A 21,921-nucleotide genomic window follows, 5' to 3' on the forward strand; every position below is an offset into this window, starting at 1 on the left:
CATTATGCTATTTAGGGGTTGAAGAGCAGCCTTTTCGGATATGGGACTCGAACTTGTAAACCGTAGCTCTTCCTCCATTTCCCGCCTCAGCCGGGTGACGGACAGGCGGGCTCCTGGATTAGGGAACAACTACCGCAGCCGAGGGCGGGAGCAAGGTGCGCGCGCCGAGTAGGGGGAGGGGCCCGACGCACGCCGAACCAGGACCTGTGGGCGTGGGCGCAAGCTCTCGCGAGAGTGGGTTTGTTCTTGGGCTGCAGCTGCTGCTGCCGCCTCCTCTCACCAGCGCCGTTGCTGCGGGGGATTGTGGGAGCCTCCGCGTCCCGCTCGCTGGGAGAGCGATACCTCTCCTTTTCCCTCTCCCTCTCCCTCAGGTAGGCGTGAGGCGGGTAAGAGTCGGGGTGGGGTGGCCGGGGACTCTCCGTGTCCGCCGGGAGGGGACAGCGACGGCGACAGAGGCCGCGGGGAGCCGGCGGCGCGCCTTTCTTGCTCGCTCCCGCTCCTCCGCTCTGCCTCCCTCCGCGCTGCGTATGTGAGCCGCCTGATCGGCGGCCGCCATGTTAGGAGCGCAGTGGCGGCGCAAGCAGCCTTCTCGGGCAGCGGAGGTGAGCGGCCCCGGAGGGAGACAGGCGGCCAGCCGAAGGCCCTGGGTACGGCGGGAGAGTCAGGGGTGCCGAGGTCTGCTCGTCGGCGGAGCTTCCCGCGTCCTGGGCTTTCTGTGGGCGGGGGCGGGACAAGCCCGTTACATGCGGGCCGCAACGCTGAGGGGGAGGGAGGAGCGCTCGAGGCCTGAGGGACACGCTGTCCATTGGAGGCCTGCCCTTTCGGGAGGACGGTTAAGATAGCAAAGTCCTTGAGTAGCGCCAGCCCCAAATAATCCGTTTGCCTTCTTTCCTCTGAAAACATACCCCCAGATGGAGGATTTCACAGACTCCGAAAGCTTGGGGTTTGAGCAACGTTTCTTTCTTTCCCCGGTGTCACGGCCTTCGCGCGGCTTCTCGCCCGTCGCTTGGTGGCGCCCCCTGACTCCCCCGCCCACGCGCGCGCGCGGTTTCGGGGGCCGCGAGAGACAATTCCCGACCCCTCATCGCGTGAAAATGGCCGAAAAATGAAACGTTAACGCTTGTTTTTGGTGTTGCGTCGTGGAGGAAGCCTTCTGCAGTATGCTGCGAAGGAGGTGATTTGCTCCTTTAGTCAGTCACCTCCCATCCTTTTTCGCTTTATAAAAATACTATTAGTTTAGGTTCCTCTGAGAGGATCGTGTGGTGGGGGACCTTCCGGTTTCCAGACAAAGGGTTTGGAGAGTGCCGTGGTGTAGTCGCCGCGTCGTGTTGTTCGTTTCTAGCGCTGTGCCTTGTGTGTTCTACATTTACGGTGGATGAACATCCCCTAGGTGCTCATCCTGCCCTGTGGCCCTGTTCTGTGGAATATCCCTTTCTGTGGAATATTCCTGTTGGAGAGGTTACAGTTTTTCAGCTAGACGTTTCTAGAACGGTCGTGGTGATTCCGAGATTTCTAGTCTTTCAAGCGCGCTGGAATAACGTGAAGAGTCGTTGATTTCGCAGGTAGCAGTCACGAGGTTTTCTATTGAGGCGCGTTCTATATGTTAAACCTTGGTTTAGATTTTTCAATAGTCGGTAAAATACATTTTTCTCCCAGAAGATTTAAATAGACTATGGGAGCAAAAATTATATTTTAGGCTATTTTCATAAATGTTCAAAATAAAATTTCCCTCTGAAAAATGATTTTACTAATGGCTCAGTCATCTGCGCAGTCTACACAGTTTTTCAACATTAGTATTGTTTTAGAAATAAAGAAGGGTGCAGAGGGTGCAGATTTTTGTTGCAAAAACACTCTCTGGGTCATGCCTTTTCCGTTTAAATAGAATGTTTTTACAAACTCGAAATTAAACACCATTGAAGTACTACGTGAAGATTCTTCTGGTTGGTTATGTAAGATTTGAAAGAGATCATTTAGCCAGAACATATTTGTGTTGAAGTGCTTCAAATTTACATTTCCTCCTTTGCACTTAACATTAGATACTTATAACTTTAGTTTATACTTTATCCAGAGAAGAAGTTTCACTTTATCTATTTCCCTTTTCACCTGTGTACAGCTTATATGGCATTTTGAACTAATTCGGAAGGATTTAACCACCCCTGTTCTGAACATTTGTGCTAAACAGTAGTATGTCTTTAAACATACTACTTTTATTACTGATGCTTTTAGAGAATGTAAACGCTAATATTATAAATCAGTTAATGATATTAAGTAGTTAAATTTTAACTGGGGAATGCAGCGATAATGTCATATTTTGGAAGTATATAGCTCGAATTCCTAATTTTGTAGAGGAGAAGATTAAAGTCCAGATAGGCCCTGGATTATCCTGGATTATGTAGTTGATCAGTGTGGTCCAGAACTCTTGGGTCTTGATTCAATCAATGGAAGGACTATACTTACAGGAGTTTATTCTAGGGGAATAATATGTTAACGACTTGTGTATGTAAATGTTAATATTACTCATTAAGCATGTTAAAAATCTAAAGATTCAACTTTTGGGGGATCTTCTAATTTTAATATGGAAATGAAAAGCTGTGCAGCTACTTGAAACAATATTTTATGAGGAGAGTAATGATGTGAAAATGATAATGGTATGCATTATTAACCAGGAAAGAAAACATCTTAAAACCTCAGATGTCAAGTTTGATTATTTTGTTTCTTTTTAAAGGAACGTGTAAAACATGGAAATAGAGATGTACACCAAAATATTGTTTGCTCAGGATGTTGGCATTATGAGTTTGTGTTTTCTTCCTAGTGTGAAGTTTCTAGAATAAATTATCTTTTGTAGTGAGAAAAAGATGAAAAAATTTGTGTAAATGCTAGAACTGCTTAAAAGATGAGAATCTAATGTATTGTTAAGGGGAATTGAGATAAAATTGAACCAGCTTCTTGAAGTCTAAAAGTACAGAGTATTGAGAAGTGACAAAAAGTGCTTGTTATTTAAGATATTCTAGTTATTATGTATAGGTAAACGTAGGAATCTGAGAAGACTCGTAGATAAAAATGATAAAATTGTTGTGATTGGGACTAATACTAATTAGCTCACAATATGAATGCAGCTATTAACTATTTTAAGAATGATCAAAACCAAAGAAATTAATAATGGTTTGTTAAATGTTCTTGGCACGTTTTTTAGTTAAGAGTACTTGTTTGTATCTCCTTTGGTTAGAATTAGGTAAAACTATCCCACACTTCTGGCTGCAGATCCTGAAAGTGGATGGCTGACATTTGGGATGGAGGATATTAGGTTGGTTGGGGTTGGGGTGCAAGGGTTGTAAACTAGTACTGTAGTTTCGTTACTTTCTATATACGTGGTTGGTTATTCCAAGGCTTAACACTGTCCAAGAAATGAAGTGCTGTAATTTGTAATTCTTAGCTACGTAGTAGAACTTTCACGTTAGATCATTAGGATCAAGGGCTCTGAATTTCCCCTCTCCCTTCCCCCAGACAGGGTCTCCCTCTGTTGCCCAGGTTGGAGTGCAGTGACATTGTCATAGCTCACTGCAGCAGCCTCCAATTCCTGGGCTCAAGCGATCTTCCAGCCTCAACCTCCCAAGTAGCTGGGACTACAGGTGCGCACCACCACCCCCAGCTAATTATTTTATTTTTGTAGATACGGGTCTCACTATGTTGCCCAGGCTGGTCTCAGACTCCTAACCTCAAGCGATCCTTTCAGGTCTCCAGAAGTGCTGGGACTACAGGTGTGAACCACCGGGCCCAGCCTAGATATGAGCCTTTAAATGGGTTTATAGGCACTTAAAAACTTTAGGTTTTAACTTACTCAGTTCATTTCTATTGTAAGCATAAACATAGGCTTGTAATACAATGGAAATTATATGATTTAAAGTGCTGTGTTATCTTTCCTGATCTGAATGTAATTTATTACCGGGGCAGGTCTGTGTGAATGGAGTGGGGAGTCCCTTTGATGTGATGGGGATATGATATAATTTTTCATTTGTATATCAAGCTGTAATGTTCTCTGTATAGATAAGGCTCTGTGAAAGTTCTGTATGAAGTAGTAATGAAAGCTTAGGTTTGAATTTTTTTTAACTATTCTAAAATTTAAAAGATAATTGATATAAAATACTTGCTTTTTTTTTTCCTAGAGACTTTAAAAAATGACATCTGGCATTCTCTTTGATCTAGAATCCCAATAACTTGTGGTTGTTGGTACATGTCCTCAGGCAGAAACAGGTTAGTAGGTAAACAAAGAGGGTGCTCGTGGTTGGTGGGGGCGGGGGCGTAAATAGTTCTTCCCAGCTACTGCTGCTGGATAAGAAGAGTAAAGAAAAATAAATGGGACGTGGTGGCTCACGCCTGTAATCCTACCACTCTGGGAGGCTGAGGCGGGTGGATTGCTCGAGGTCGGGAGTTCGAGACCAGCCTGAGCAAGAGCGAGACCCCGTCTCTACTGAAAATAGAAAGAAATTATCTGGCCAACTAAAATATATATAGAAAAAAATTAGCCGGGCATGGTGGCGCATGCCTGTAGTCCCAGCTACTTGGGAGACTGAGGCAGTAGGATCGCTTAAGCCCAGGAGTTTGAGGTTGCTGTGAGCTAGGCTGACGCCACGGCACTCATTCTAGCCAGGGCAACAAAGCGACACTCTGTCTCAAAAAAAAAAAGAAAAATAAATAAATGCTTAGGATAGGCGTCTTAGTGGGCTGGCAGGAAATGCAGCAAATATGGAAAGTAATTTAATTAATATTGGAGTCTAAATAGGATCTTTGATTTGCAGTATCATCTTTCAGTTCATGAAGATGCCTAACTTTCAGATCTTTGAGATGATATGTATGGTGGTTTTTTTCTCCTTTCTGGGGATTTTTAGTATATTAAACATTGCCCTTTGGATAGTAACTCAAAGGAGAGTGAAGATTTAAATGCAAAATTTGAAAATTTAAAGTATTTGAGCATCTAACTCAGGCAGTTAGTTGGTGAAGAAAGGTTAATGTCAAATACAGATGTTTGAACTTAAAATATTCTTTCTGTGAGAAGATGTGTAACAGCAGACTGATTTAACGTATACTTGTGTCTATCCATGTGTGGGCTGTGATATCCTGGAAGAGCACCCTGGAGAGGGAAGTTTTGCACTCATGCACCAAGGCACACCAAGAAATACTAGCAGTATTTCTTGGTAATGGCAAGAAATTGAAAACAGTTTAAATGTCCATCACCTGCAGAATAAATATATGTGCATACATGATGGTATCTATATTGCAGTGAAAACGTAGGTTTAATTCACTTAAGTATAAATGTGGATAAATCAATTTTTAAAAACAAGATCAATACATATTAAATTTGTGTGAAGTTCAGAAATGCAAAATTAACACTTTTTTAAGGATACATACATTAAATGGTAAAACCTAAAAGTAAGGAACTGTGGGGCGGGGATGCATTGGAGGTTGCCAGGTAAGAGATTTCTCAGGTCTTGTTAATGTTCTCTTTCTAAACTTGGGTACTTGTATGTACACTGTGGTTTGTATAATATATTCCATGATTAAAAGGGGGATGCTGGACCTTAGGAGAGTTACTAGTATTGCATGAAATGAGGACAGGAGGGGTGCATCCCAGCTAATAATAGTTCTTACACAAGCACTGAGCATTTTCTGTAAATGGACTATCAAGCAGACTTTTCTATGAGATGTTGGGTTATGGTGAGAAATAGATTTAGATAAGTAGGATGGAACCAGTATGTGAAAGGCATTGAAAACCATAGTGTGGACTTCATGTGGTGAGTAGTAGTAGGTCTTTGAGCAGGAGAATGTGAAATAATGAGTTTCAGGTGATTTGTATTGGAAGGCGATGGATGAGCTGTGAGCTTGGATGAAAGGAGGCCAGCTGAAGGGCAGCAGGACTGGGGATCTCCAGTAAGGTATAGCAAAGGGAATAGAAAGGTAAGGGCTGTATTCTGAAGGATGAGAAGATAATTTAAGCACAGATTGGCAATAGAGAATGAAGAAGAAAAAGGTTTTGATTTGTCCACTTTCACTAGAATCAGCTTCTCATCTATGGTCTTACCTGTCACAGTTACTACCAGTCTTTAAATCTGGTTTTTAAAGCTGATTCCTGGAGCGGTTTGACAAAGCTCAAATATGAATTTCAGCTTTGAATGGAAATCGATAGGACATTAAAGTTGATCTATGAAGTAGTACAGTACAAGTGAGAAAGGGTTATAAGCCCCTTGTTCACGTGCATCTCTTACCTCTAAAGTTTTTCTTGTGTAAAAATAAGGAAAAATAAATTTCACCTTCTTAGTTTTATGAGGATCAAATTACACACACACAAAAATGATGACTGGTGCTTGCTATGAAGTAGGTATTATTTTTATTCCTATTTTACATGTGAGGAAACTGATGTGAAGTAATTTGCTCAAAGTCACACAGTTATTTTGTAGTAGAACCAGGATTTAAATCAAGGCATTTGGGCCCTCAGAATTCACTATATATGAAATCAGAGTTGTACAAATGTTTGTGGAAGTCAAGAGAGTGGAACATTAAGTGTAGGGAAAAGTCTTAAGGCTGTAGAATGGAGCCTTGAGGGAACCATTGATTTTGCTTAAATAGAGAAGAAAGTCATGTTTGTGTTATATATCAAATCAAGAGTGAACATTATTAGTTAAATGGAATAATTTCTATCTTACACTATGGGTTTATTTTAATGTTTCCTGTGTAGCTTCAATTTGAAAATACTACATAGGCTGGGCACAGTGGCTCACGCCTGTAATCCTAGCACTCTGGGAGGCTGAGGCAGGAGGATAGCTTGAGCTCAGGATTTCTAGACGAGCCTGAGCAAGTGGGAGACCCTGTCTCTACTAAAAATAGAAAAAATCAGCCAGACATGGTGGTGTGCGCCTGTAGTCCCAGCTACTGGGGAGGCTGAGGCAGGAGGATCACTTGAGCCCGGGAGTTTGAGGTTGCTGTGAGCTAGGCTGAAGCCATGTCACTCGCCTAGGCAGTAGAGTGAGACCATCTCAAAAAAAAAATTTTTCTTTATGCCGAATTGAAAGTCACTAGGAAAATATTTTAAGCCTAGGAAGAAGAAAATATTTATTCTAGGTTTGAGTGGGAATTTCTTCTACTGATTAACATGAAGTTTTCTATCTTCTCAGCAGCTGAAGCCACTCTGCAACACTTACCTATCATTAATTAGCCTAAGGATCAAGAAGTGGACTAGAAGTTGACTACAGGTCTGTCAGATGGATTAAGAGTAGTAGTCCTAAAGCAATTAAAAATATTATGCTTGTGTTTCAGGCTTCCTGGCGCACTACACTTTATAATGATTTACCTTTCCTATTGTGGCATGACACATAGCTTTATATAAAACTGAAATTAAGAGTTTTATTTCCTACGGGGTTTACTATTTAACTGGGTTTTTTTCCTCTTTTTCTTTCTTTGTTTTTTTGGAGGGTTATAACTGGTTTTTATTTTAAAAAAACTCTTAAGCCACTCAGTCACATGCCATGCAAGGTGAGATTATGACACTCAAAAACACAGAATATGAGATTTGAAAGTGGCGCAGCCTATAGGAAGAAAACTGAATAGATCCTCAGATTGTATAACCAAAAAGCAAACCCTTAAATGAAATAACCGTTATAAAATATATTGATAAGATATGACATAAGCATTATAAAATGAAAATTTTGTAACACTTTTAAAATGGAAACTATGTTGGTAAATTCTGAATAAAGCCATTATAAAATTGAGTAAGTGAAGAAAGATTTAAATAAAGAAGTCCTGACCACAGGAATCAATATTTTTGTGTGATTAGTGACAAAAATCAAGACGCTACCTTTCCAAATGATGCTGCTTTGAAATTACTGATAGCAGACTACCCCTGCTATCTATCAGTGACATGGTTAAGACACTTTTACTAAATTAGTTTTGCTGATTGCTCCCTTAAACAATATTCAGTTTATTTTCACATGAATAAGTTAATAAATCATAAGGGTATTTGGCAAATTTGAAAATTTCTCACTACCTTTTTGTGTGTGATTATCATTCAGAAGAGGAAAATATTATAAGAAACTATAGTTTTTTAGCTGTTGCTAAAAAATGTTTGTTTGTTTGGGGTTTTGTTCTGTTGCTGAGGCTATAGTGCAGTGGCACAGTCATAGCTGCACTCCTGCGCTTGAGCAATCTTTCTGCTGAGCCTCCTGAGTAGCTGGGATTATTATAGGTACATGCCACCATGCCCAGCTTTTTTGTTTTGTTTTGTTTTTGTTTTTTTGTAGAGACTGGATCTCACTATGTTGCTGAGGCTGGTCTTTTTTTTTTTTTTTTTTTTGAGACAGAGTCTCACTTTGTTGCCCGGGCTAGAGTGAGTGCCGTGGCATCAGCCTAGCTCACAGCAACCTCAGACTCCCGGGCTTAAGCGATCCTACTGCCTCAGCCTCCCGAGTAGCTGGGACTACAGGCATGAGCCACCATGCCCGGCTAATTTTTTTGTATATATATTTTTAGTTGGCCAGATAATTTCTTTCTATTTTTGGTAGAGACGGGGTCTCACTCTTGCTCAGGCTGGTCTCGAACTCCTGACCTCGAGCGATCCACCCGCCTCGGCCTCCCAGAGCTAGGATTACAGGCGTGAGCCACCGCGCCCGGCCTGAGGCTGGTCTTGAACTCCTGTCTCAAAGTATCCTCCTGCCATGGCCTCCCAGAGTGGTAGGATTACAGGCACAAGCCAGTGCATGCTCACATTTTATATGTGAGATCAAAGGATTAAAATAATGTTACCATTAAGATATTTTTTCCCTGGCTAACTCTACAGATTCTATAGTTGTACCACATGCCATCTTTTATGATTTTATAAGTGTTACTATTGAACCACTTTAAGATTAGTTGTTTTTAAGAAATAATTATTTCACACAGTTGGGAATATAGCTAAAGATCCATATGGTGGTAGTAGATACCTTTAGGACAGAATTTTAATTTTATTTTTTCCTGTAATGCCTTCTAAAGAACTGAAGTTGGCTTGTGCTCATTTTATTAATTTCTGTGAATAACCCTCTGAAAGAATGACTAAGGGCTTATAGGTAATCTTTATTTTATGTAGGAGGAAATCTAGATCTGAAACAACCATTTGCTTCTGTTCGTGAATTTTCAGGTTGTGTCGTTCAGACTTCTGTCATTTTCTGAAATATTTAGAAATACTCTAGTTCTTAATTGGAGAAGAAATAAATCCAATGAAGGATATCAGATACTCATGGAATATGAGATAGAATATTAACTGATAACAATTTTAACATAGGGATGGTATCTGTTCAGATGTTGAATGTGAAGCTAATATTTTTAAGACCATTTAAAACTGTATCATGAAATAGGTTTAAGTTCCATGTTAATCATTTGAAGTTGTCTATAAAAATGAGTTTTAGACTCATTTGTTAAGAATTTGATGATCAGATTGAGGTGGTAAGATTTGTTTTTAATGTTTCCTGGTCTTGGAGTGGAGGTGCTTTCTGCATTGGTGGGCATTTAGAGTTTATTATTTAGAGATTTTAAGTGGGTAAATTGGATTTTGACATTGGTTTTTTTTTTTTTTTCCTTAAAGGAGCTATTTTCAAAATTATGTTAACCTCTAGTACAATTTTCCATGGAAAGGCAATTTTATAATTATGGGAAGAAACATGGAATAAGAAAGCTAATCTTTTACAAAATTGTAGTAATTTAGTAAATGTCTCAATGTTGTGCTAACTATACTAATAGGCAGCAGATCCCATGTAAACAAGCCTTTAAAAATGGCTTATACAGTTTATGTTTAACATGGACCAGACAGAGATAGTAGAGGAACGGTTTTCAAAAGTGCTTTCTCAGCAGTGTTATCATATCTGATTTCTCTCAATTTCTTTGTTCTAATAAAAACATTTTTAGAAATTGGTTTAATTATTTGCAATTTGACCAAAAGTCCAACTACGGAGCTTCATTTTAAGTTGAAACTCTGAGTATCTCAAAAATACTAAGGTTTTTGTCATGGAATTACCTGTTGTCATTGGGATTTGTTTGTCTTGCCCCTTTTCTAAGTTTTTCTGACATCCATTTTCTGTTTTGTCTTGAGGTTATCATCTTTTACCTTTACTTCTCAACTTTTCCTTTTGTATATCCACTGTTTTCATATAAGCTACCAAAAATGTAATTGAGCTCTGTAATCTAACAACCATATTTCGTTAAAATATGGCCATTTTTTAGATTATACATATAATATCATTATAATTTCTCTGAGGGAGAAGTGTAGTTCTTTCAAAAGACTGACTTTTCAGTAGTAGAAAGCTTTGGCTATAGCATGAAAGTCAAAGCTGCAATCAGTAATAACCCTGATATTCAAACATTTTTATTTTTAAAAACCCTCTAAAAGTTTTGACTTTTTAAAAAATATATGTGAAAATTTAGGTTCAGGTGAGCCAGATATGTAAATAAAGAAAAAAAATTACAAGGACCACCGTGTTTACATAGTATTTCAACCACCATTCTGTGGCATTTATAAGACATTTCAAAGAAACTTTCATCCAAAGAAATTAACTTGTCTTTATTAGTCTTATCTGAAAGCTTAGGTAGTTTACATAGTGAATCTCATCTAGAACTACTTTCTTTGGTGTCTCAAATTCATCTTTCTTGGTGTGCAAAAACATCTGTAACTCCAGCCACCTCTGATAGCATTTCTGTGTCTTTTTTAACATTATTGTATCTAAATCTTTCTTGCCTGTAACTTTTTTAATACTTCCTCAGCCACTGTATTCGTCTAGTGTATCCTTGCCTTAATCTATCATTGGTGGAATTGGTCCCATAATAAACTTGTACCTATTGAATATTGTCTGGTTTTTACTGTAATAAGTTTAACATGTTGAACTACTAGTGCTTAGGTGTATTAAGATCAGACATAAAAAACTTAGCAACACCTCATAATAGAATTCTGTAGCAAACAACTTCCGATTTACCTCTATGTGTAGTTGTGATTATAAAATTGTTTCACCAAGGACATTTGTTGTGTACATCTTTTAATGAATATTTTATGAGACTCATGTAAATTATTTGCAAATTCTTATGTGACAGTTTCTGAGGCACAATGCTAATGATTTAAGAAAAAAAATGAAAATAATTTCATCCAGAAACACATCTTGGGGGATCTTAATTTTTAGAACTTAAATTCTCCAGGTGATTGGGTTATTGTTGTGAAAAGTTTGCAGGAATGTGTGTAACAAGATCTCATTTTCATTTTTACCTGTTTTGAGCTCTAGATGTGTTATAACCATGAGCATTAAATGAGTACTGGTGTTATGTAACTTGGGAAATTTCCCTTTAAATCATACCTATATTTACTGTACCTAGATTTTTTTCCCTTGGGAGTGCTCCTATTTCTGTACTGACCAGAGTTAGTTCTCCTTACCTTGTAAGATTAGATACCAAGTAAGTACTGCCTGATGTAGGATGGTCAGTAAGAAGGCAGTTAGTTGTATGACTTAAATTTGGGCAGAAATCCTTAAAAACTGTAGGAAATGACTTATTTTTCTTATTCACATCTGTCTTCACCTCATATTGATTTTGCTGCATAAAGGTCTCAGCTATTATGTTTGGTCTTAGATCTTATACTAGGTACTTGACACCTAAGCTTCATTTACTTATGATTTTACTTGGTTCTTTCTGATAGTGATAATAGGTCTCATTTTCCAAACCACAGTACAACTGATTCATCTTTGACTTGCTGACCTTGATTTTTTGTTTTTAGTCTTCTGGAACTTAAGCATCATGCTATAGGGTGTATTTTTATTCTTCTACAAGAAGAAACCCATCTATATTTTTACTGAAATTTTGATGTGCTCAGACATCTAACGCTTCAATTTAAATGTTTTTAAACTCAGTATGAAATTCCCTTTAATAGTTAAACTTTAGCATGAAAGACTACTTTTTAAATATCTATATGCAGGCTCTGCATACATCTGGAATCTGTTTAAGATATGTAATAAATTCCTTGTAAGTTTGAGATCTTAAATGGTTTTTTTTAATCAACATGATGCATAAGGTTTTTTTTCTTAAAAAAACGGCATCTACTTAAAGGGATTTATGACTAAAATTGCTTATTTTTCTACAGAGTTGTCTGCTGGTTCTCAGCTTGAAGAAGATTCTACAGTCCTTATTGATCCTTTTTCTTGGCGTTACCATTTTTTGAAGCAAAGTTAACCTAGCTTTCTAGTTTGAGCTTTCTTTTTGGCCGTCTTTAAAAAAAATTTTTTTTTTAAATCTATAAAATAGACAAGAGATAGTTCTACAATGTCCAAGTCATTCCAGCAGTCATCTCTCGGTAGGGACTCACAGGGTCATGGGCGTGACCTGTCTGCGGCAGGAATAGGCCTTCTTGCTGCTGCTACCCAGTCTTTAAGTATGCCAGCATCTCTTGGAAGGATGAACCAGGGTACTGCACGCCTTGCTAGCTTAATGAATCTTGGAATGAGTTCTTCATTGAATCAACAAGGAGCTCATAGTGCACTGTCTTCTGCTAGTACTTCTTCCCATAATTTGCAGTCTATATTTAACATTGGAAGTAGAGGTCCACTCCCTTTATCTTCTCAACACCGTGGAGATGCAGACCAGGCCAGTAACATTTTGGCCAGCTTTGGTTTGTCTGCTAGAGACTTAGATGAACTGAGTCGTTATCCAGAGGACAAGATTACTCCTGAGAATTTGCCCCAAATCCTTCTGCAGCTTAAAAGGAGGAGAACTGAAGAAGGCCCTACATTGAGTTATGGTAGAGATGGCAGATCTGCTACACGGGAGCCACCATACAGAGTACCTAGGGATGATTGGGAAGAAAAAAGGCACTTTAGAAGAGATAGTTTTGATGATCGTGGTCCTAGTCTCAACCCAGTGCTTGATTATGACCATGGAAGTCGTTCTCAAGAATCTGGTTATTATGACAGAATGGATTATGAAGATGACAGATTAAGAGATGGAGAAAGGTGTAGGGATGATTCTTTTTTTGGTGAGACCTCGCATAACTATCATAAATTTGACAGTGAGTATGAGAGAATGGGACGTGGTCCTGGCCCCTTACAAGAGAGATCTCTCTTTGAGAAAAAGAGGGGCGCTCCTCCAAGTAGCAATATTGAAGACTTCCATGGACTCTTACCGAAGGGTTATCCCCATCTGTGCTCTATATGTGATTTGCCAGTTCATTCTAATAAGGTGAGTTAATGCAACAGATGCTTCTAATTTCTTTTACATTGTAGTGCCTATTCTGTATTTACCTATATCTTTTACTCTAATTCTGTAGTCTGATGACACTGAGTTGATCGAGAATTTTTTACTTTTGAGAACACTTTATTTGGAAGATAATTGTTTTTGAGCATTTTAAACCAGGGCTTTACATTAATACAATCTGCCTAGATTACTTCTGGCCACAAAGCTGTCATCCACTGGGATTATCTTGTTGGTTTTTGGCATCAATATGTTCTTCTTAATCATATATTTAAGCAGGTTTTTTGTCTGCTTTGTTGAATTAAGTATTTTTTTTTGCAGTCAATGTGCTCTACCATTCAGGATGCTAGATTTCAGCTCTCCATCTGTCTTGATTGCTGATATGTATGTAGTAAAGATGTATTCTTGAACAATTCTCTTTTTTTCCTTATCTGTGGCTACAGGGAAAGTTAATGTAGAGCCCTGGTGTTTGTTTCAGTATGTTTCATATTTTAGATTAGTTCATTCTTCCTTTTTTAATTTCCCTTTAACACAAATTCTCATGCTGTGACTGAAATTTTTCATCATTTTTTTTCTCCTTTTCCACAACTTTCTTAAACATACTTCAGAACTCACTTTTTATTATCCCATATTGCATCTATCCCTTTAGAGACTTGGACAAATCAACTAGTATCCTGTTCTATGTTCCTCATAAACAAATTCTTTTTCTGAGTTAGACTTAGACTTCTGGTATAGTCATTTGAAAAAAAAATCTAATTCTCCTTTGCTTTAATTATCACATCTGGCAAAATGGGAACTTTTTCAAAATGCCCTTTAAAATACGTTGTCCCTTCTCTTTCAACTTTTTCAGTGTTATTCATTCTCACTGTTTTTTTTTCCAAGCATACAGTGCAGTTGACATGAAGTCAACAATATAGCACCCCATTAGCTTGATCTGTAATCTGTGACCATCCATTTTTCCTGATGTACTGTATAGTTATTCTACTTAACTGGAAGAAGTTGCTGGCATGAAATTGATTTGATGGTTACTGTTACGGGTTTTTCTTTACAGTAACATCCGGAAGGGTCATTTTCTTTTCATAGCTATTCCTTTGATATGCATTTTTTAGTGAGTATTTTTTAGTAGACTAAATCATATCCTTAGAGATTTTGTTTTTAGTATTCTGTTAAAGAGTATTACCAATCACTCCCTTTTCTACGTTAGGATATCAGTTTTGTACTCTCTAATCCATACCAAAGTAAATTAACAAATGCTAAATTTAGGTTTATAGATTTATTTTCATTTAAGAAATAGAACCCATAAAAGTCAGCAAGTTTTAATTGGTAGATGTTTTGCTTGTTACCTTTTTCTAAATTTGTTGGATATGTTTAATATATATCATGGAATTTATGTTTTTGTTCAATATCAAACTTCAAGTTTTAGGTCTGATGTGAATTGATAAAATGAAAAGTCCATTAAACTTTGGTGACTCCAATTTTTTCTTTGTTACTTCTTGCCTGTTTATAAGGAAATAATAGTAGAAATGGCAGTATGACCAATGTGCTCAGAAAGGATCTCTAAATTCTGAGGAAAATAGATAGTTGCAGTGTCTCAAATGAAAGTGATTTTAAAGGGACTTAAAATCTTTGCTACTGGAGTCATCATAAAGCTATTGGGACGTCATAAAGGAACACAAAAGGAAACCATGAGAGGACTTAGATCAGAGAAAAGTTTGTTTTTTTGTATATGATTATTCTTTTCTCTTCAACTTTTACTGCCTTCTAGTTCCTGAAGAAGGCTAATAACTTAAGTGGATCCAAATTAACAAAAGAGCAGTTTTTAAATATTTCATGAAACATTGGATTCAAGAGTAAGATACCCTACCCCTAGTATAAGAGATAATTTTAGCCTGTACAAATGCTTAGGTTCTAGCTACTTTTGGTATTGCATCAAAATACTGAGTACATTTAAGAACTATTTTAGCGGCCTTTTATTTGTTTGGTTTACAAAATGTATGATATTTTTAAATTGGACCAGCTTTAAGAAGTTTAAATACATGAATTTTTAAAAATTTCTAGTTGCCTTAACTTGTTTTCTATGTATGTGCATTATTGAAAAAAATAATTAAAATTTCACTTTGGCAGTGGACTCTTCTCATTTTATAACTGATACAGAAAAGCCTGTATAGAAAATTCCTGTGGTGGAAGTAGATAGTGAAAAATTTTTAAACATTTAATCCTGCTCTCTGGTATTGCTGCATAACTTGGAAAATCTGTTCTTTTCACTTAGTGGTAAGGTTAGTCTACATGATCAAAAGTTCTTCTTACTGTGAGATAAACTTAGGTGGAAGACATCTAATTTGTCATCATGGAGTATCATTTTTTATATTTTTAGGTGACTTTAAGTGATGGTGTTTCTCTGTTTTCTTTCTAGGTAATTTTAGACCATCAAGTTGCTTTTCTACACAATCTCAAACTTTCCTCAGGTTCCTTTCACTTAAAATTTCCCACTGCAGCCCTTTGGCTGTCTTATCACTTGAGTTTATATTTTTTCTTTTAGTGTTACTCTAAAATCCCATAAATTATTCTTTATTCTACCATTCTGGAGGTGCTTCCCAAATTATTCTTTGTTTATATAAATTAAGGTAGCTCAGATACATCAAGGTGAATGTAGTTTTCTTACAGCAACTTCTGAATTCAAAAAGTGAATGCTTATTCTTTATTAATCTGATAAAAGAGTTAGTTCAGCTTAGAATCCAAGGATATAGGTGTTAAAAACCCTTTCGCTTAATCCTTACCATAAACCAAACAGTAAGAGATCAGGTATGGTAGTACAGATTAGTAATGAGTGGGTTTGGGAGGTAAATGACTGATTTTTCTCATCTTAGCCTTCCTTTTAACACTTTAAAAGACGAGCCACACTTTTACCATAAGCTTGAATCTTTAAAGAATATGGGGGATTGGATATAATTTCTCTTCAGCTGTGTATCCTTTGACTCTTCCTATGAATTAGAAGCATGCCTAATGGGATGACATTTATTTCCTTTCCCAGAACACTACTACTTAAGGATATTTTTAATAAATTCTGAAGGTTTTTTAGTTGAGAAAATTCTAAATTAATGTTTAATTTGTTTAATCTTTCTGAATTTTGTGGACTTTACCTATGGCTGTTATTGCTTATAGCCATTTTAAAAGTGGTCTCCAACAAGTCTACGGTTGCTGTGTTGCCCAGGCTTTTTGGCTGGTCTTGACTTCTGGGCTCAAGCGATTCTCCTACTTTGGCTTCCCAAAGCACTGGGATTACAGGTGTGAGCCACTGTGCCCAGCCTGTTAGCCATTATTTTAAAAAGACAATCTAGCTTTGAAAAACATAGGAATAGTATTTGATAGCTCCCCACATTCTAAAGAAGTACCATTCTATTTAGATGTGTTCCATCTTGGTTCTTTCACAGGATTTTAGTTAATTCTTTCAAGGCATAGGAATGTATGTGAACTGTTGTAGTATAAATCAGTTTTTCCAAAATCAGGATCCCATTTATAAAATACCAAGCTTTTCAAAAAGGAATATCTTGTGCCTTACTTTAGTCCTGCTCTAAGTGAGACACCCCCCACCCTTTAAAAACACATTGCCTAGCCATGTTTTATATCCAAATGTAATGATATTAGGTAGTGTCAGTTTTTGCAGAAATTGCCTCAATTTGTGAAGCATCAATAATAGTTGTAAAGCAGGAATTCCAAAACAGTGCAATACATGCAGCAGTTTGAGGGGAGGGTGTTTTGCTTTGTTTTGAGCACTTCCCATGTGCCTGGCAAGAGTCTGATAAGCAGACTCCTTAACTCATTTGCTTTTCACAATAACCCTGTGAGAATATTTTCCCAGTGAATTTAAATAATGTGATCCAAGGATTCACATCTAATAATATGCATTTTGGGTGTGTAACCTAGGCAACCTAGCAGCAGAGCCTACTTTCCCCAACTCTTTCTTATATTGCTTAAACAGTTAACTCATTTATATTTGGGTTTCTTTTCCTACAGACAGGAAAATTTGTTTGAATAAAATAAAGTTAATTCCTTCAAATTCAAAATAAACCACAAAGGCACAAATACTGGCAAAATGTAATGTTTTCCTCCCTGAAATTTGGAAACAGTCAATCCTTAAATTTACTTCTTTATTTTGGGGAAATACAGTGGGAGCTTAATATTTTGATAAATGGAGATGATTTTCTAGATAAGCCATTCCTGTTAAATTGTTAGCTTTCTATGGCCGCGCTAATCATAGTGCATTTTTCACTACATATTTAGTAGGTAGTACACTTGAAACATGCCTCACAGGCTGGATTAAAGATTCTATTTTTAACTGATCATTCACATTTATAACATATATTTCCTAGAAGAATAGATATAAACATGGATATTTTATCATTTAGAGTGCTATAAAATACCAGTTCTATTAATATACAGTGGTCCGTAGTATGGTCTATAATAAAAATTAATATGCCTTGCTGATCTCAAGATCAGTGACTACTCTTGATCTTTATTAACTCTTAATCTTTTCCTTGTCAAGTCTCTAAGTGTGTTGACCAAGGTATCCAGTTTTTCCAAGAATGTGCATAGCGTATTTGAGGGCAGGATCAAGCTTCAAGGATTCAGAAAAATAGCTTTAAATTAAATCAGTGTGATTTAATGAATGGGCAGGTGTTTGTATAGCCTGTGGTACTGCATAGACATTAACATCCTAGAGTTTGAATGGTTCAGATGAAAATATTTTAGCTTTATTTTTGTTAATTCTACTAATTTACTTTGCTGCAGGAGTGGAGTCAACATATCAATGGAGCAAGTCACAGTCGTCGATGCCAGCTTCTTCTTGAAATGTAGGAGTTTGAAATACCTTTAAAGCATCCTTATCGTGAATCAGAAACAGCCATTATTGGTCTTTGGGAGTTCGTCATTTACTTGTAATATCCACAATGTTATTATCACGTAGTTGGTACTGTGTAGGGAATACTAATTAGAAATAAAATGTTTAGATCTGGAAACCTTATATTGAAATATTAGATGCAGTGATAGCAATACTTTGTTATTTAATATTTCTAGGATAAATACACATTGGTCTTTTTTAATACAAATTGAGATAATTTGTAATAGGCTTAGTGAAAGATAACATTTGATATGTAGAATGGATTCATAATAGCATTTTAAATAATATGCTCTAAAAATATAGAAGATAGAGAAAAGAGAGGGAGGGGTCATTAAAAGATTCTAATTAGTTGTCAAGCAAATCCTTAATAACGTATTTTTTGCTTTTGAGATGCCTTTGGTTCTGAGTTTAAGCTGCTACCATGAATGGAATTCCTAAAGAAACTCCCTGCACAAGCAGCACACAGTCCCATTGTTCACTGGAATTGCAGTTTTCACGTATACCTAACTCTGTTAGGGCTATCCTTTCTTTCTAATGTCTGTTCTTGGTATGTAATATTGAAGAAGGAAAATCTGTGGTCTGTTCTTGTTTCTATGTCATCCACATTTCTGATTTCTCGTGCAACACTTTTCCTCCTTAAGATTTAACAAATATAGGACAAATTTAATTTCAACATATATTACCTACATTTGCAAGCAATATGAAAGTTTATCCTCATTAATTTGGATTATTTTGGATATCTGAAATTTTTCTTTTGAAGTATAGGACATGCTTTAAAACTAATATTTCTAACATGTAGACTCTCAGATAACTTTACTAATAAATGATCTCTATTTTAGAGGCCAAACGAGGCTACTTTGTGAAAAGGACAGTTTTATTTTAAAGTTAATTTTCTGGTCTTTTTAAAGCTACCCAGAATGGAATCCTGACAATGATACAGGACACACAATGTAAGTTAAAATTTTTTAAGCTACTGTTTATAAAGGAGATCAATGTACGGAATGTAATTGATTATACACAATGTAAGTTAAAACATTTTTTTAAGCTACTGTTTGTAAAGGAGTTCAATGGGCAGATTTAGATTTAACTTTGAACATTTCATAAATAAAAATATTTTTGGAATTTCTTTACTGAAAATGAGGTTTGATAAAATTCACTGTAGTTGACAAAATTTTTAGCAAATGTTTTATGTAGTAATTTTTATTCTTCTGTTGTCAATATAGATTTTTGCCTAGTTACTTGACACATAGATGCCCTGAAATATTGACGTCCTCATAGTCATACAAGAAGTGCTTTAACAATAAAAATCTTAATTATTTCTGTTGGACTTTTTATCATGCTTTATATTTTATGTCTTCATATTACTAGGGGTGATCCCTTCATGTTGCAGCAATCTACAAACCCAGCCCCAGGAATCCTGGGACCTCCACCTCCCTCATTTCATCTTGGGGGACCAGCAGTTGGACCAAGGGGAAATCTGGGTGATTATACAAAATTCATGTCACTGTTTCCTAATAGCTTTAACCATAAAAATTAAATGCAATGATTATAGGCAAAAGAAGGCTCATTCAAATGTAATAACATTGCATGAAAAAATATGGTAATAACCTTTTCATTTGTGTTTGAAAGATGTCCATTTTTTCAGTTAAAATAGCTTCTGTATAGCAAGTATATTTATTTAAAAAGACTGAAAAAAAATATTTTTCTTCCCATAAAGGTGCTGGAAATGGGAACCTGCAAGGACCTAGACACATGCAGAAAGGCAGAGTGGTCAGTAATACAGCTCTTGATTTTACCATACTACAGTTTTGGGGAATGTGATTTAAGTCTTTACTGGTTAAAATCTATATCGTGGTCTTTACTGTAGGAACACTGCTGTAGTTTGAAAACAATTGGGTTTTTGTATGACTCTGATAATAGTTAAAAATTTAATTTTTGCATGCCCGTGGTCTAGAGATCTCACCTTGATTCGGCATCTTAGAAACTTTGCTGTCCAGTTATGTACACAGTATTCAATTTAAAAACCAGTGTAGAGAGTGTCTTCTGAAACTTTGAAATAGTATAACCATTTGGTTATAGTCAGAATTTATCCCAGTGAAATTTGACTTGTTACATGTAGTTACGAGTTAATATTCAAACTACTTACTCTTTCTGGTTAATTGTAGACTATAAAAGTTCTAATGCATAACCTATTTCATATTGCTTTAAAGAGACTTTTAATGACTTGATTTCTTCCTATCTGATAGGAAACTAGCCGAGTTGTTCACATCATGGATTTTCAACGAGGGAAAAACTTGAGATACCAACTGTTACAGCTTGTGGAACCATTTGGAGTCATTTCAAATCATTTGATTCTAAATAAAATTAATGAGGTATAAGTTGAAAGACGGATATTATTTATTCATTTTACTAATGTATATTTACTAGGGGATTAAATGATTTTGTATTAGAAAAGGAATTAATGGGATCTTAATCAATTTGAAGTGTAATAGAGGAAAAAGCCCATAGTTTATATATGTCAATAATATTTGAGTACTGATGATGGATTATTATTATCTTTATAAATTGTGATCCTGAAGTAATTGTCTTTATTATCATACTACTATAAGAGCTGTAAAAGGAAATTTCTTTGAAAAGCTATTTCAGATCTATAACAAAATGGTGCCAAGTCATTATTTCAATCTAATAGGCATAATAAATGATAATATAATTTAGAAGCACGAATATAATCTTAGGAGGCCTTTTAATAAAATAGCAAATTGGCGATATTGGTTTTTATTTTTCATTTCTTAAAAGTACTTTCAGTTTAATGATTATATTATCTGGAAAGATTTGGGGCAATGTTTTTTAGAAATAATTTTTTTTTTTTTTTTTTTTTTTGAGACAGTTTAACTCTTGCCTAGGCTAGTGTCAGCCTTGCTCACAGCAACCTCAACCTCCTGGGCTCAAGCAATCCTCCTGCCTCAGCCTCCCGAGTAGCTGTGCCACCATGCCTGGCTAATTTTTTCTATATATATTTTTTAGTTGTCCATATAATTTCTTTGTATTTTTAGTAGAGACGGGGTCTCGCTCTTGTTCAGGCTGGTCTCAAACTCCTAAGCTGAAAGGATCTACGTGCCTCTGCCTCCCAGAGTGCTAGAATTACAGGCGTGAGCCACCGCACCTGGCCTAGAAATAATTTTTTGTACATTTACAGGCTTTTATTGAAATGGCAACCACAGAGGATGCTCAGGCTGCAGTGGATTATTATACAACCACACCAGCATTAGTATTTGGCAAGCCAGTGAGAGTTCATTTATCTCAGAAGTATAAAAGAATAAAGGTAAAACCTATTTTTTTGTTCATGTTGTGTATCAGTTTAATACATCATTTTAATGTTTTTTAACTTTGGTTATTTAAAATTGTTGCTAAAAGCTAGACTATTCTTAACTATTGACTATTAATTATAGTATACCTGCCCCTTTTTTTGTTTATTAAAGAAACCTGAAGGGAAGCCAGATCAGAAGTTTGATCAAAAGCAAGAGCTTGGACGTGTCATACATCTCAGCAATTTACCCCATTCTGGCTATTCTGACAGTGCTGTCCTCAAGCTTGCTGAGCCTTATGGAAAAATAAAGAATTATATATTGATGAGGATGAAGAGTCAGGTAATTTACATATGGAGATTTTGGAAAAGATAAATTTCTCAAAATGCTTTAAGATTTTTCAGTATATCCTCATTTTAGTTGAGAAAAGCAGGGGGAATAGTTTTCTTTACAGGTAAATTTTCTTAGCCTATACAATGA

The 21,921-nt window shown here is 36.5% G+C and overlaps 1 protein-coding gene across 5 annotated transcripts in view; it reads left to right on the forward strand.

Moving 5' to 3' along the window:
* The first annotated feature begins 212 nt into the window (after positions 1–212).
* Positions 213–21,921, forward strand: part of MATR3 (matrin 3) — a 30,233-nt gene continuing 8,524 nt past the window's right edge. The window contains exons 1-11 of one of the 5 annotated variants that reach the window (XM_045550925.1): positions 252–371; positions 4,164–4,251; positions 7,167–7,244; positions 12,137–13,227; positions 18,028–18,089; positions 19,045–19,086; positions 19,505–19,617; positions 19,854–19,906; positions 20,383–20,508; positions 21,333–21,458; positions 21,616–21,783. In XM_045550925.1, coding sequence (XP_045406881.1) covers positions 12,316–13,227; positions 18,028–18,089; positions 19,045–19,086; positions 19,505–19,617; positions 19,854–19,906; positions 20,383–20,508; positions 21,333–21,458; positions 21,616–21,783 — 1,602 coding nt within the window. In that variant the 5' untranslated portion in view covers positions 252–371; positions 4,164–4,251; positions 7,167–7,244; positions 12,137–12,315. Of the gene's footprint in view, positions 372–4,163; positions 4,252–7,166; positions 7,245–12,136; positions 13,228–18,027; positions 18,090–19,044; positions 19,087–19,504; positions 19,618–19,853; positions 19,907–20,382; positions 20,509–21,332; positions 21,459–21,615; positions 21,784–21,921 lie in introns of all 5 variants that reach the window. The other 4 variants (XM_045550928.1, XM_045550926.1, XM_045550924.1 and 1 more) reach the window with 4 other exon arrangements.

Source organism: Lemur catta, chromosome 5, assembly GCF_020740605.2.
Source record: "Lemur catta isolate mLemCat1 chromosome 5, mLemCat1.pri, whole genome shotgun sequence".
Lineage (NCBI taxonomy): Eukaryota > Metazoa > Chordata > Mammalia > Primates > Lemuridae > Lemur > Lemur catta.